This window comes from Schistosoma mansoni, chromosome 4, assembly GCF_000237925.1.
Source record: "Schistosoma mansoni strain Puerto Rico chromosome 4, complete genome".
Classification (NCBI taxonomy): Eukaryota; Metazoa; Platyhelminthes; class Trematoda; order Strigeidida; family Schistosomatidae; genus Schistosoma; species Schistosoma mansoni.
In genome coordinates, this window is record NC_031498.1 from 28,073,267 (window position 1) to 28,090,778 (window position 17,512).

The following is a 17,512-nucleotide window of genomic DNA, read 5'->3' on the forward strand; positions in this document are numbered from 1 at the left end:
AGGGCGCTAACCGGTCCTACTATCTGTAACAAATGTTCGAGTTCAGAAAATGTTATTCCAGATCTTTCGAAACTGTATTTCACACTGCATATTGTCGCTAAAAATAAGTGTATGTATGTGTGTGTGTAGATGAGAAACACTTTACATGACATTCTCATTCTTTCATTTGTTTGAAGGCGATATCACTGGAGGTACTGGTTTTTCAAAGGAAACAATTTATTTTATAGAGTTGAGATCATGAGTCAATTGAAGCTAGACCACCGTGGAAAACCTGGAAGCACTGAACGGTCGTTTCGTCCTACTGTGGGACTCCTCAGCAGTGCGCATCCATGATCCCGTCTCGCAAGATTCGAACCCAGGACCTACTAGTCCCGCGCCAGAGCACTCAACCAATAGACCACTGAGCCGGTATCCAACGATGTTAATGTCTAACTTCAACCAATCCACGAAATTGAGCAACCATTCATCAATGTCTTCGGTGAGTTACTATCTCCCAACAGACCTGGTTGAACTCCACTGGTTACTGCTTCTCACTAGAACTCCAGGAAATATCTCATGGAGCCAGTCACTGGTGAGCATATGATTATCAGAAGGGGTTTTGTGGAGATTTTAGTAACCCCTTCTGAAACAATTTATTATCAAAACATTCAATTACAGTCGACAGTACGATTTCATCTTTGGATATGAAAATATATAAATGATTTTACATAATTTGCGTTTTCCATTACACGTTTACGAGAATTTATTCCCTGTCCATGATATGGAAATCCGTAACACGAAACGCCGTCCAATGCTTCCAAGTTTTCCTTGGTGGTCTAGCTTCAATTGACTCACGCTTTCAACTATGAAAATACTGAAATCTCCACAAAAAACCCCTTCTGATAAATTTTAATTATTACATTGATTTCAAATTTTACTTTTCAGCGATGAAGTTTCTTCTAATCCAGCTCAAAACAACAATGAAACACTAACTACTAATAGTACTATACGAAATACAATAAAACAAATCAAGTGCAACATTTCAAATTATTTATTCACTAGCCGAACTGAATCAAATCAAATGAAATTAAATTCTAATATGCATATAAATGATACTACTAATAAATCATCTTCTAAATTATCTAATCAAAATGATTCTGAATTTCTCAATACTGGATTTACTTTAATTGGTTATACATTTCTACTTCAAATTATTTTACATATTATGACATTCTTATTGAATAGTCTGTCTTATCGTTATCTGGATACAGCTAGTTTAGGTTTAGTCAATGTTCGACTTGGTTTATTTTATTCAACGTTGATATTTACTTCGAGAGAAGCATTTCGTCGTGCATGTCTTAGTCGTGGTGGTCAAGTAGTCAATTGTAATGATGATAATAATAATAATAATAGAAAATCAACTGAATCATTGTCAAATGCAAAGGTTACTACAATAGTTGATCCTATAAATGAAGATTTTGTTGATGTTTCTCAGCTGATTAAAAGTTGTAAGCAGGAAATTAACCAAGATTGTCATACTTCAGTTCAGTGTAGTTTACAATATAATGAACAATTGTATGGAATTTTAAATCTTGCTTGGCTAGTGTAAGTTTAATTCTATGAAATTTTTTATTGTAATAAATAATTTCAAATTTTTTAGACTTCCTATTGGTTTCATCATTGTAATACTATTGAGTTTTGTGTGGATTTTCATTCTACCATCTCCAAGTAATCTAATTCAGGAATCAAATTCTGAATTAAATCTTACATCGTCAATTATTGAACAGCGTTACATCCTCTCTATCATGATATACGCTTTATCTGGTCTTTTTGAATTAGCTACTGAACCATTATGGCTTATTTGTCAATTATCTCATGAAGTTCGTGCAAGAATCTTTATTGAAGCTTTTGCTAATACTGCTCGTTCAATTGGAATAATGTTTGCAATATTTACTGTACCATCCCAGTATGCGATTTATTCACTTAGTATACCTCAAGTAAGTTTTATGTAACAACAGTTATCATGTTATTTAGTTGTGTTGTAATAAACGAGAACTCAGGTGGGGGAAAACCAACTGCTTCTACATGCTACTTACATCTGTCAGCATAAGTAGCATCTACCACAGTGTAGGTACAATTTTTCGTTTTCACATTTAGACATGCATGAGATCATCAGAACGTCATTTATTTTAGTTAAGAGAATCTTTATGGTTTCAGTCACATGATCGCTGGAATTGATACGTGAGCTGAACTATAACGATTGTTGGTTATAAAATTTACTAAACAATCAATCACATTACAGGACAAACAAGCCTCTAAATGCCCTAGTACGTCCGAGAGTGGAGAGAGTTAGCTCTCCACCTCGAAATGTTCTCACATAGCCACGTGCATAGAGCCACTTCCAGGGAAGTCCTACTCACTTCCTTATTGCGGCACGGGTATTGTTAACGAAATTGAGATGACGAAAAACGAATGTCCGGCGCATTAACCGAGTTAGCTGTGGATACGGAGGATTTACCTAGGGGATTTGGAAAACCCTGATTCCAAACCAACTGTGCACATGAGCACCAGGATCCTAAGGAGACGAATGAAATATGAACCTATTGTTGGTAACCGGCTACCATGGGACTGCATCTCCTTACGTTACTTCACTGCCTTTTGGATTAGACGTGTAGTTCAAAGGCTTGTGGTGTGATCCCCTAAGAGAACCACGTGCTTCAGTTTTTTTACCCGGAAAGTATCCCATCCCTCACACAAATTGAATGATTTATGTGATGCTTAAGTATTTGGTGCCTCCTTGTATCAATATTTGTTTAAATGGGTTCGAATCTCGCGAGTGCGGGATCGTGGATGCGCACTGCTGAGGAGTCCCATAATAGGACGAAACGGCCGTCCAGTGCTTCCAGGTTTTCGATGGTGGTCTAGCTTCAATAGACTCATGATTTCAACTTTGAAAAATACTGAGATCTCCACAAAACCCCTTCTGAAAATAAATAAATAAATGTTTATAAAGACTGTCAAGCATTTAAGTATTTGCGTATGATTTTGTATGTTAGCTAACTTTTGCATTTGGCAATGACCTTTTGTGAATTTCTGGTTCGTAATTCTGTTATCGTATTACGTCATTCTCCTTGTTCACCATGGATGTTTCTCAGCATAAAAAAAGAAATGGACTATTTATATTGTCCCACAACATGGGTTGTATTTTGAGTGAAATAACATGTTTATAACCTCAGTTCATTCGTTTATGGAACAGACTTTATATGATTATAATATTAACCTCTATCTGGGTGTATATTTGTGGACTGTCATAATATTTCGAAGATAGTTGTAGCTAAAATGCTAGTATTATTATTAAAGTTTGTAAATATCGTTGGACTTTTTAGTCTGCATCATGGGTTGATCTTGGTTAGACAGACAATACAAATCAGAAAACACTTGATTGCTGTTTTGTTGAAGTATATGAGGACTCCTCAGTGGTACATATCCACAACCACACCAGGGGTCGAACTCAGGACCTTCGGGTCTCGTGACGAGCATTGTGGATGTACAATGTTCAGAAATCCCGTCTAATGTAAAAATGTTAACGTATATATAAACCGTAGTCAAGGATGTTCTAGTGTCTTTTCAATCCATCATTTTTCGTTTTAATTTTTTTAGCTTCTTCATGGTTCAACATTGTTCATAAGTTACTTGTTGTATTTTCAATATGGTATACCACGTTCAACATCAAATAATGAATTGAAACTTAAAGGAATCACAGGAATCGCTTCGTTGAAAGATATTTTACCAAGTTATTTTCGGGTTAGTTTTTATTCTTGCGTTTATATTATTTAGGCAAATGAAAAGAAATTCACTGAGAGAACTTTCTTCTTGACAAAATCATTTACTTAAGCTGTACATTCGTATCGATATTTGCTTGACATATATTTGAGTCTATCGATGAATAGGAAGAGATTACATCGTAAAGTGATCCGAAATCTAAAATATCAAGAAGAGGTTGCGTAATGATCGAGAGGTTAGTGAAGAATAGGAGGATGAAAATAATTTACTGGTCAGAATTGTGAGTGACAATTTTCCATGTGACAGAGATGAAGAAAAAAATAAAAAAAATATGGGTCATAATATTAACTGATTACGGTTTAAAATTACAAAACACTAATTTAAAGAAAAAAACAACCAACAGATAATGGAGAAGAGAATTAGGACCAAGGGACGATGAAGGGTTGGACGTACTGCTTTTGCGTTTAGAGTTCGGGTTTCAATTGATGAATTGCGAACTCCTCAGTAGTACATAAGTTTTATAATTGGCCTCCCTTCGATCCAATACTTTTTACCATGTAGATTATATTGAAGGACAATTTTTTGGAGTAACGTGCGCAGAGTTGATGAAATGCTCCTGTGTTAAGCTAGTAATAGTTTTGTATTTTTAAGAGCCACGACGAGTAATGCTCTGAAATGAGTCATCTATTATGTCATGTGAGTCGGGTTTCGGCTTCCAAACTTAGTTGCATTGTATTACTAAATCTGACAATAAAAGTTGCTTATAATGTGTTTACCTGGTCGGTGTTCATGCGACAACCTATATCAATGATTAGAGACTTTAGACAAAATGGGTTGAAATCATCCACAATGTCACAAATCTATTCACATTTTATATTCCAGATCGCTACTTCCGATATTCTCTTTTTGAGCAAAACTATCAGCGTTCAGTCTTTCTTATTTATCCTAGCTGCTACATTTGCGATTCGTTCGCTATTTGTTTCTTTAAATATATTTCCTAGTGCTAATTTGTTATGTCAACTACAATCAACACACATCTGTGCCAGGCTCTACGTTGATTATGATTGGCTATAATAAATTAGAGTCTAAGAACTAATTTTCTTAGTTATAGAAAATCAGGCTGTTATAACAGTACCTGAATCTATTTCTAGACTGATTTTGGAATTAGAAAAAAAGTCACTATCGTTTTTACTTCAGAAGCCCCTCTTTGACTAATGCTATCAAAACTATGCTAACATCAGTTACTTAAAAAATATAACTAATTGCATTTCTTTTAATTTGTTACACCATGAAAGTATTCTATCGATCGACAAGGCCTACAACTTGTAAAGAACTTTTTTGGTCAGTGCATACTGAAACAACTTTTAACAGAAGGTATGTAGATATTTTGTATGTTTAATATGAAATAAGATGTGTTAACGTTGACGTGACTTAAAATTCCTTAGACAATTTTTTCGAGGTGGTAACATTTTTGAGTTAGCTATGATACTACTCAGGTGCCCGAACCAAAGGAGGCATTTCACTGGAAGGGACTACTCCCCAAGCCTCTTGTGTGGAGGTCTTATTCGCAAGACACAAAAGTGACGTCAGGGGACGCAGTCCTGTGGTAGCAGTGACCAAAATACTTATGTACCCCACGGGTTTGTAGTCAGTGTTTTTCAACACCCCCCGTTGAGCCACCCGTATCCACTAACCTGGTTCAAGCTCCTGGTATTCACTCTTCATTCTCTTACTTTCACCAAAAGCACCGATTGTTACATGAAGACAGTGAGTAGAGCAGAACCTCTGCGACAGGGAATATAAATCCTCCTTCACATGGGGGCGCTTCGAGATGGAAATAGAACTCTCTTCACCCTCAGCTGTACCAGATCATTTTGAGGCTATTAGCATTCATAAAGCTAACATAAATCACCTTTGTACAGGTTCATGTAACAGGTTATACACTACTTAGTTATTATAAATACAAAATAAGAGTTGGATATATTTGTTTGTTTTTCAGATCAAGTCTCAACTTTTTCAGTATAGTATTTTAAAGATTATTAAATTTTATTGAATTCATAAACTAATCTGAGTTAGAACACCATATAAATCTGAGAGCACTAGACTACCGTTTCGTCCCAACATGGGACTCCTCGTCATTGCTCATCCAAGACTTCACACGCGGGAATCGAACCCGGGACCTCAGGTTTCTCCTGTAAACGCTTAAGCCCTAGACCATTAAGTCGGTATCCAACGATATTAATGTTTGACTTCAATCAACCCAAGTCTCACCTTGTTGGTAGAGTGGCATTTTAGTTGTCAAAATACACGAGTTTTACCTCCTGGTCAATAAGTTACACGTATTCGGACCCAATTGGTCTACTTCTGTTTTTACAGATGATTAGCACAATTCAGCATCACAATAAAAATATCGTAAGTCATGAAGAAGGACCTAACATACCTAGTGATCAAACAATGTTTAACTTATGAACATTTAATTTGGGTCATCAATTTTCAGCACTTAAATTAAATTCCCGTCTCGTTGATTTGGAAATTCATTATCTCTGGATCAGTCTAATAATTGCTGAACTTTTTTTTACTTTCGTTCTAACTCTTTATTTATGGAAATATTTCCGATTAGGCAAAATAAGAATTCAACTTTCTGTTTTGCTAAACTCAAGACGATTTCAACTTTTTTGTTGGTTTATTCAGGTGAAAGATATCTAATCAGTGCGTTTCATTTGATAAGTTTCACGGATCAGGGTAAGTAGTAATTTTAATTTGTACAGGATACATGTGTTTGTCCTTTATTTTGAAATTATCTTATCGATGGTTCGCACAAATTTTGTTGAACTATTAGTGTCTAATAATTAGACAGTTCAGCTTTTGGTCAGTAGGGCTGAAAACTATTCTGCCTAATCTAATAAGTAAAAATTAAAATTTATAACGTTTTGGAACGTAGTATAAAACACTTCTTCGGTGCACATCAATAACGGACTTAAATGAATACAAGTTTAAACAGTACTACAATCAGCATCATAATGGGTCAATTTTGGTCGAGGCGATTGTGTGTAAGATATCAACGTGTGTATTTGTGCGTGGATATTAGAAGTGGACGTCACATCCCACTGTGTTTATTAATTTTACACCCTTTGTTTGGCCATACATACTTAGGAAGGAATAGTCATTTGTGAATTAGAGTGGCTGAACATGTAACTAAATGGCTGCGGAAACAAATAAAATCATATAATGTAATAAGGGTAGGTGATAAACATCTATCTTCCTTATAAGCTGAGATGGACAGTGGCTAGCAGTGGAATCTACGACGCTCATTTCGTCGTATTTGAGATTCATCAGTCGGATGTACCTGCATCCCACAGTTGATGTTCAGCGCGGGACTCAAGGCCAGTGCTGTTAACCACCCAACTCTGCTTATAATGCTCGTGACTTACATTAATATCGAGAAAATCCTCACATGATGCGGAAATACTAGAAAAGACTGATTATTTTCACTCCTAATCATCGATTGGAAGTTTAAAATAGTCAATGCAATTGAATTGTTGGTGAATGTAGAATTTGTTTATTTCAGTCTACAAAGTACCATAGAGATAATGTAATTGACAAATGTTATACTACTATAACTATCTTACCATGTCATTTTGAACTATGCTTCATTGATTATAGAAAGATAATAAGGAAAACTATGTGAATTATTCCTCATTGAATATTAAACCGATATTGCCGGTATAGGTGGACACATCAAAGTGGTTTGAATTGGCTTATGTTCACAATAGAAGAGGATGTTTATGTATCGCATTCTCTTATTAGACTATTGGAGTTCATTTGTTTCGTTAACCATTTACATGTGTATTTAACCACCTTTACATACGGATCACGATCGCTTCTCCCTATGCCTGTGTGTTTACGCATATATGTAAATTGCTAAATCAAAAAAGTTATGACACACTGATTGTTTACATGTTGTTTAGATCCTCAGTGAAGCATAGACCCTAAATTTTCAGCAATGATGATTTGAGCTGCGTTACATTCCCCCAATTATGTTGATTTTCTTCTCTCTAGGTATATATGATCTTGTCAATAATTTGGGCTCTTTAGCGGCTCGTCTACTTTTCTTACCATTGGAAGAAAGTTGTCATTTTATGTTTAGTCAATGTATTCAAAGAGATATCTCTCCAAATAAACAAGATAAAGCAAGTTCTCATCCATATCGTGTATATTTTATCATGTTTAATTGAATTCTTACTATGTAGAATAATATGAATTGGGTACGAATTAGTAAATAGGGATGTATGCTGAATAAATTTCTCAGTATTTTCAAGTGTTACAATAATAATAAAGGTGTAAATGAGATGAGTTTAAGCTATAAAGATGAACATTGACCAAATTACGTCACCATGTCATAAAAATGGTTATTAACTAAGCTAGGTCAGAAGTTGGCCAAGGTAATATGTATGGTTTTTAGTGGCCCTATATCTGACCCACTCCACTTAGAGCGTATGGTTGATTGTTATTGAAATATACATGTCTCCAATCACGTTAGTGAATAACGGAATTAAATAAGTCAAATACGAGAAAGGATTTCGAATACATGTGCTTCATACAATCGTTGATCGGAGAGCGAAGCAAAACAAAATGACACGTAATGGAGAATGCGAGTGAGCCAACTCGATTTAACCAAGCGTGAGTCGATATTTATAGTCAGATCAAAAATAAGTTACAGGCATGTGATGATTAGGATAAGAAATGCACACAAATACGCTCATATAAAAACAGTCAAGGTGGATAAGGGATTAATTAACGAGATCAAATTGTGACTCAAGAAGAAGCGAAAGGTACTGGGTTCGAGTCCCAGAGTGAACATCAACTCTGAGATGCAGGTACATCCAGCTGATGAGTCCCAAATAAGACGAAGTGGCGCGCGTCCTGGATTCCACTGCTAGCCACTACCCATCTTTGCTTAAATGATGTGGTTTGTCTAAAACCTGACCAATTTTTTGGATTATTATATTTAGATATATAATTGTAGAAACTAGTGAATTTATTAAAAAGAATATTCTTCGTTTATATATCTTTTTCTTTTAATATGATGGAAATTTTTCAGCGATTTAATTCTTGCTAATAACAGGGTTTACTTTTTGTCAGTGTTTTGATGTTGACCGGATCGAGTCCTGGCCATTGCATTCTCAGTTCAGGCTCAACTTCGCATATTGCGATTGATACATTTCCCACCAATCATCACTGGTAGACAAATGGATAACATACTTCTGTATCTTTGTTGTTCAGTTTCGTTGGTGGTCTAGCTTCAATTGACTCATGAATTCAACTATTAAATTACTATAAATATCCACAAAAACCCCTTTCTGGGAAGAAAGATTGTTTTTTTCTAGATAAGGGATATTAGACGGTAGAAAAATGTAACATGTAGAAATAATTTTAAATCTGGATATGGTTTACGTCGCGACCTATATGAATTTACAAAATTTGTAGACTATCGGATTTTTAATCAGTTGGTTGGGAGTAGGTCTCAAGACTTTTATTTATGGATGACCTTTGAGCGGTACTAAATTAACCTTGAAAACTTAAACGAATTATAGGATTCCAAATAGGAGTATAAATTAACCTGAGAAATTAGGATTAGGAGCTTAGCGTTAGTGTTTTGATCATATTGGCTATCATGCCATAATGCTAGATTAAGCAGTATTTCTTGCCGATTATATCCAAACACTGAAAATTCTAACTTAGTGCACCCGGTGTCGAGTCATTTAGACTAATCACTTTGTTGAAACTTTGTTGATAGGTTTTAATCTGCCATGAAGGAGGACTAAAGAATCATGACTCTAACCACAACCCAGCGATCATCTTTTTTCCAAGTTACCTAGTATGGTAACCAAAAAGAATTTTCATAATCTGAGCTGTATGATAATTTCTGTCATACATTTTATTGTTATTCAATGTTGCTTTATGCTATTTTTAAGATTAAGAATCAAACGTAACGTATGTGATATCTGTGATAATCTCATTCACCCATGTACCACATCTCTGTATGTACAAGTTTTGAGTGATGTGTTTTAAACCAGATTTCTAAACTGATGAGTAGGGCCTTATTAACCCACTTGCCTGAACCGAAGTTGATAGAGCTGTAACTCGAATTTACTTGTTGGTTGGACGTATACATAACCATAATTTTTAATTGATCCGTCTTATTTTCTCTAATTTGCAGAAATTACTTCTAGATGCATTTTGTATGCTTAAAACAGCTTTACGTATTTCAAGTCTTATAGCTTGGATTGGTGTAACTTTTGCTCAAGCTAATTCTCGTTTATTATTAATGATTTACGCTGGGCACAGATTAGCTGATAATTATGTAGCGGTCAATTTATTACAATTATATTCTGCTTATGTTTTGTTACTTGCATGGAATGGTTCAACTGAAGCGCTGTTGAATTCCGCAATGTCAACAGTAAGTTTCTTCTGTTTTATTATATATGTATATTGTTCTCATTTGAAAAAAGAGAAACAGGTCATTAATACAGTACACTTGTACTGTTAATAAAATGTTTAGCTCAAATCACTGACATGACTTTTTCTTCGGACTACTGAATTTCAAGCTCGATAGGTAATGATTACTGTGTATTCATGACTTACACTTACCCAACCACCACTGATGCGCAGTACTAGCTGACATAAGATTAGGTTGAAAGAAGCGACTATTAAAGGTTAAAACCCAAACCCGTTGTCGTTTAAGGAAGTCATTAACCACTATTGGGCAAATGCTACTACTAACCAAGTTTCCTTTTTTTGTTGTATCTATCTCAACTTATTTACCAGATATGGATTCATATACTTGGCTTTGAGCTAGATTTCAGGTGTGAAGGATAGTGATACTACCCGGTTACTCCAGACCTAAGTATATGGAGGGCTACGAACTCTCAACTTAATGGCATAAAGTTGAAAGTCCTGACCATTGAACCACTCTTCCATCTATCGACTCAGTTGTCGTAGGAGCAAAATTTAGACTGCACTAATTGGTCAATTTGGTATCTGTTTATCGTAACATTCCGCTACAAAAATAGTTAGTTCTAATGGCTGTGCATTTGCCTAGAGATATGAAGGTCCGTTTCGACCCCTAAAAATTTCGTCAGTGCGTAATGCTGAAGAGTTCTATGCGAGGACGAAGTAATTGTCCAACGCTCCCTGGTTTTCGTTTTTACTTCGACTGAGGTCAGTCTGTGATAAATACAACTTACAAATGAAACCAATCTCCAACTTACCGTCAATTAATAAACGACTTACAGTTTGTCATTAATCAATTTAATGTTCGTGGAGTTTCAAAATATTCCTCATCAAAATCTTTAGAGGCACAGAAACTCCTGGGAACGTCTTATCTAATCAGCGTTGAATAGACTCATCACAGAGGCATCTAGAAAAGGCAGAGTTACATATCACGGTTTGGATTGAATACTTTCCTATACTGCTACTATATTTAGTATAGTTCCGGAAGCCCAAGGTAGTGTGCAACTCTAAACACCCTCGCTTTTTCCTGTGCATAAGCTAACTTTGAAGTAAAGCTTTTATCTGTATTTCGTACCTTATTTCTAGTGTTCCAGTTGACATATAGAGGTATATGAGGTTATGGGAAGTGGCTAGGAAGACAGTTTAGGGGTATCAGTAGAAATGCTTATCAGTTTATTTAATAATTGCCACTTTTTATTTCACAGGATGAAGTTTTACGTCACAATCAACGTTTAATAATATTTTCTATAATATTTCTTGGCGCAAATTGGTTTTTTGTTCCAGTATTTAATGTATACGGTTTTGTACTAGCCAATTGTATTAATATGATTACTCGTATTTTGTATAGGTAAGAAAATGAATATAATGTGTTGTTAAAGTATTTATTATCGAAACATTTTTAGTCCCTGCTCTCACATGGCCACGTGCATGCAGCCACTCCCAGGGAAGTCCTACTCACTGCCTTATTGCGGCGGAAGTTTTGTTCACGAAATTGAGAGGACGAGAAACGAATGTCCGGCGCTTTAACCGAGTTGGTTGTTGATACGGAGGATCCACCTAGGGGAGTGGGAAAACCCTGATTCCAAACCAACTGTGCACATGAGCACCAGGATCCTAAGGTAACAGATGGAGTATGAACCTATTGTTGAATTGATACGCGAGCTGAACTACTACGACTGTTGGTTATAAAATTTACTAAACAACCAATCGCATTGCAGGACAAACAAGCCTCCAAATGCCTTAGTACGGCCGAGAGTGAGGAGAGTTAGCTCTCCACCTCGAAATGCTCTCACATAGCCACGTGCATAGAGCCACTTCCAGGGAATTCCTACTCACTGCCTTATTGAGCACCAGGATTCTAAGCAGACAAATGGAATATGAACCTATCATTGGTGACCGGCTACCATGGGACTGCATCTCCTTACGTTACTCCACTGCCTTGTGGATTAGACGTGTAGTTCAAAGGCTTGGGGTGTGGTTCCTTAAGAGAAACACATGCTACGGTTTTGGCACCCGGAAAGTATCTCATCCCTCAAACAAATCGAATGATTTATATGGTGCATGTGTATTTGGTGCCTCCTTGTACCAGTGTTTATGTGTTCAAATAAATATATAAATTTAATCTAAATCGTGGATTTGTAGCAACTCGTATTTTGTCAGAATGTAATTTATATACTAAGGGGACCATACAGAGTAGTTTGAGTGATGAGAGCTGTAAGAAATAAGTACAAAAGAAAAAGTGAGCTGACGACCTAGCTAGCTCATACTGTGTTGTGAGCTACTTATGTCCACATACGTAGTATATGTTGTTGGTCAGACATAGAATGTATTTGGGCAGAAGACCGATAAGGAAAGAACTGAAATGAAGCGCAATTGGTGGGAAAATGCATGAACAATGAAATTAAAGAAGATGAACTGATATTTACAGAAGGAACAGTTAAGATTGAGAAAATTGGTTATTATTTTGCAAATTAACTGTTTGCTGTACGGTTATCAGAATTTAGTGAAATAGTCTGTAATTTGTGCTTAAATCCATTCGATTTTTCCCACTCGTGTTCTCATTCACTACAATATAATGCACCTACATTTAACAAGCAAAGGAATACATATAAATCAACACAATCTGGAAGTCGAAACTAGAAGCAGATAAACTGAAATTTTCACCCGCTAAAAATCTATAGAGGTTTAAGCTATATGAGATAACCGTCAGAAAACACATTAGATTCTGGTCCCACATTGTCCACAATTACCTGAACTTGGAATTATGAACTACTGAATATCAAGTCATTGATCTAGTAGTAATACACTAATTGTCAATCTTCAAGGGTTAATCATAGACAACCAGATGATATCATTGACTTTCACATACTGATTTTCTCTTTAGCTGGAATTTGGTTTGTTTTGTGCCTCAGTAGGTTGTTGATGATGATATCCGACCAGCAGATATTGAGTATCTTGCGTAGATGATTGTTTGTGATGAAGTGAACTAAAACCATTTGAATTGATATATATATATATATATATATATATATATATACCCTTTTGTTTCGCCATTAATATTGATTCCATTTCTTTTTTGATGATTATTCTTTTGACAGTGTTTATTATATTAACAAATTTTTGGCAAAAATTGATGAACCAACGAATATTGAAAAACAAAACAACATGGATGATGATAATGATAGCAGCTGTAGTAGTAGTATTAGTAGTAGTAAATCATCGACTTTCGGCGTGTTATCAAACTGTGAAATCGGAAAATTCTCAAATATTTCCTTATTGTCATTAATGTTTCCGTCATATAGTGAAATGTGCATTCTATCCATTTCACTTATATGTACTTTTGTTTCACAAGTAAGATTATAGGTGTTTGTGTTTCTTTTTTTTCTTTCTTTTACTTCTATTGTACTTAACAACTGAAATTAACTACTTATATTCGTTTATGTTTTAAAAAAAATCATAGTAATTTCCAGGTTTTATTCGTTACAGATTGATCTCAGTTGAAGTATCATTGAGAAATAAGGAGTGGAAAACTGTTTCTCCCCAGTATGGAACTCCTATGTACTGCTTACATATTGCCCCCATCAGAGATCGAATTCAGAATTTCTGTGTATCATAAAGAAAGCCTAGTCATTACAACCATTGAATTGGTGTTCAATAGTACACTTCTAACACTAATCAGTTTTTTGATACAATGCCAAGAATATCGAATAGCAATTGTTTCACTCTAAATATATCTGGAATTTATTAGTCATGACTTCTGACTATTACTCCTTGGTTTTCGTTGATATTCCAACTCAGATCAATCGGTAAAATTGCCAAGGTGAAAACCAAAGCTACATAAGTAGTATTAGTAATAGTAAGAAAACGACTAAACAGAATGTAATTCAAGTGGAATAAGTTTCTAGAATAAAAATATCGTGAAATTCAGGATCTATGGTAGACCATAAATAAATGCATTCACACCATTATGATCGATTTCGAGGGATGTCAACCAATGTGTCCAATCACTGGTGATGGTTATGGCTCCGACTTCAGCCAGGTAGTCTGAATCTACCGACATGGCTAACTCCAACAGTTAATGACTTGATGGAATGATACCAAGTTTTCGTTTGGTTACCCGTAGCTTTCTTCCAACCTACTTTGATTATTATTATTATTTTATTTGAACACATAAACGTTGGTACAAGGAGGCACCAAATACACATGCACCATATAAATCATTCGATTTGTTTGAGGGAAGAGATACTTTCTGAGTACCAAAACCGAAGTATGTGGTTTTCCTAGGGGATCATACCTCGAGCCTTTGAACTACACGTCTAACCCACAAGGCAGTGGAGTAACGTAAGGAGATGCAGTCCCATGGTAGCCGGTCACCAACAATAGATTTATACTCCATCTGTTTCCTTAGGATCCTGGTGCTCATGTGCACAGTTGGTTTGGAATCAGGGTTTTCCCACTCCCCTAGAAGGATCCTCCGTATCCACAACCAACCCGGTTAAAGCGCCGGACATTCATTTTTCGTCCTCTCAATTACGTGAACAAAACCTCCGCCGCAATAAGGAAGTGAGTAGGACTTCCCTGGAAGTGGCTATATGCACGTGGTCATGTGAGAGCATTTCGAGGTGGAGAGCTAACTCTCCCCACTCTCAGCCGTACTAGGTCATTTGGGACCCTACTCTGATACATATCACAACAACCTCAATCGACGTGGATTCACTACCATATCAACCGATATATCAATTTCGCCTAGTATTGTGTATAATCTCTGACTGCTCTTCTCAAGTTTAAAGCATGCATCAGCTGTTGCAACAAGTTACCAAGATGTCATTCCATTCAAACCATGCCCTTACTCATTCTTAATAATCGACACTTTGTTTTCGAACTTCCAGTCTATATGTGCGAATAGGATCGTGGAGACTGTTGAGTTTCTCTGAAATCATAAACCAATCAATGTTTGACCATCATTGAAAACGTGTAATCACTAATTTGTCGCTCCGTATCATGGACCAATCGAAGTGAAACATTAACACCGTTGAATATCGCGTCAGTGGTCTAGATGTTAGGTGTTCTCGCGAGATCGAACGTCTTGCTTTCGATTCTCATCTACTGAATCCTGGTTGTGCACTGCTTGAAATACGATACTACGAAGTAATGGTCGTCTAGTGTTTCCAGGTTTTCAATGGTGATCTAAGATTGATCGATTCGTGATTTCAGTGAAATCTCTATCTACTGTTATGCTCTGCTAATTTTAATTTAATTTTTAATTCCTTTAATCCTTTTTAGCACTTTTTATGTTGTTCTTTTGGCATTCTATGGATGATATTACATGGTACAATTACATTCGGATTTTTATTCATCACATTAACAATAATTTATTATGAAGAAGTTGATATTTTCCAACTTATTCAAAATCGTTTACCATTTTTATCACGAAACAAAAAATCACAATAAATCCCAGTTACTAATCATACTCTTTTATTTGTATGTTACTTATTTCAAATATAAAAAAAAAGTTAAATACTTCCATAGTCTTCCATATTTCTTTGTTGAGTTCATTCAATATCTCGTTGAATAGTTAAGAAAAAAAGTAGTTATGGTGTTGTAATAATTTTTTATCTTAAAATGGGTTTAAATCATACTTTTTTTGATGGAGTTTTATTCTTTGAGCTGGATGGTTTGGTCTTGGAGCTTTCATCGTTATTTGGAAAGACATCATCAGCACGAACTTCAGGCAGATGATGATGTCACTCAGAATAACGATGAAAGCTCCACGACCAAACCATCCAGCTCAGAAAATAAAACTCCATCAAAATCATCCACCTGAGCTACAAATCTCCACTTTTTTTGCTTAAACTATCTATAGATATAATCTAATGAAAATTGATGTCATTCCATAAAAAACTTTTAATATCTTTATCTTACCTGTCAAAATGTGAATGCATGGATCGATAATGATACGTAAATCCCTCTCAAATTGAATTACATTCATAAATCTCACATACTTTAAAGTTGAATTGTTATGCGACTGCTAAACTGGCCTTCAAAGTTTCTAACCAATCAGGAATGAGCAAATGCGAATGAATGAAACATCGTACAAATACAATTATTTATGAGTGCATCATTAAGTGCAGGCGTACTATGATGTCAGCCTTAAGAGAGGCTAAGTAACCTTGAGCTTGATCAGATAGCCAATCAGAATGCAGCCTTTTTGAAAGAACTTTATGTCACAGAAAAACTGGAAGGTTTACGTGGAATTCAAGATTTTAATGTGATTATATGATTGTGTTAGGGGATACTATCGGTAAATTAGGCTGGAAATCTTGATGACTTCTAAACCTTAACTCCTAATTCTAACACTTTTAACTTAACTTCTCCGGACTTAATGGTCATCATCCATTTCATTAAAAATCGGGGACCTAGTGAAAACATGGTATCCAACATAAAGCTATCCATGATGACGTTTTAAATTCGCCCTAATGTTCAACATCTGCCACCTCAAATTTGATCGCTCATTCAAGGACATGAGTATGACATACTTTTATCAAATAATGCTTTTGCGTGATTAATCTATTATTCCTAGTTAAGCTGTGAGTTTCCAACCGTTAAGGTTTAGTGTTAACTTATGTATTACCTAACCACTATTCCTGAAGCTAATTCTATCCCAATTCTAACGTTAAAATATATTTCAATAAAATATCACATCTTATAATATTTTTCAAACTCATTCACAATCTTTTCATTTCCACATTCACAAGTTAGTGTTTTTTCTCAGAAATCTGACCCTAATCGAAGATACACTCATTTCTATGTTAGTTTGTGATGGTGGAGAAGATTCATAGTTCAAGTGGGTAGAAGTTTGTGCTGATGATGTCGTTCAGAAGGACGATGAAAGCTCCACGACCAAACCATCCGGCTCAGAGAACAAACCTACATCAAAATATGTTGGTTTATACACCCATTTGACTTTTATTTAGATAAAAGTCACATCTATGAAATGATAACGAAATCGCATACTGTATATTATGATAAACATAGTTCACTTTAATTTAATGTTGAGTAAACTTCACACTGAAAATAAAGTACAGTGAGTAATCACATTGAATTAAAAACGGAAGTAATGTTAAACAAAAATCAAAATGTGTTGAAAATATGTAGTTCCTCCTTTTCCTCCATAGTATCATTGACTAGTCTATCACAACAGTAGTCAAAGCCGTGGTTCTGTATTTGTAATATGACC

At 35.4% G+C, this 17,512-nt stretch overlaps 1 protein-coding gene across 1 annotated transcript in view; it reads left to right on the top strand.

Annotated features, from left to right (window-relative positions):
• Positions 1 to 15,800, top strand: part of Smp_131100 (endoplasmic reticulum multispan transmembrane protein-related) — a gene marked incomplete at its 5' end in the record, with an annotated part of 24,123 nt that extends 8,323 nt beyond the window's left edge. Inside the window, 9 exons of the mRNA XM_018797383.1 lie at positions 1,819 to 1,976; positions 3,640 to 3,783; positions 5,058 to 5,136; positions 6,454 to 6,504; positions 7,822 to 7,973; positions 9,983 to 10,222; positions 11,481 to 11,623; positions 13,374 to 13,626; positions 15,559 to 15,800. Of these exons, the coding sequence (XP_018652430.1) occupies positions 1,819 to 1,976; positions 3,640 to 3,783; positions 5,058 to 5,136; positions 6,454 to 6,504; positions 7,822 to 7,973; positions 9,983 to 10,222; positions 11,481 to 11,623; positions 13,374 to 13,626; positions 15,559 to 15,726 (1,388 nt within the window). The 3' untranslated portion in view covers positions 15,727 to 15,800. The remainder of the gene's footprint in view (positions 1 to 1,818; positions 1,977 to 3,639; positions 3,784 to 5,057; positions 5,137 to 6,453; positions 6,505 to 7,821; positions 7,974 to 9,982; positions 10,223 to 11,480; positions 11,624 to 13,373; positions 13,627 to 15,558) is intronic.
• Between the last annotated feature and the right edge of the window lie 1,712 nt (positions 15,801 to 17,512).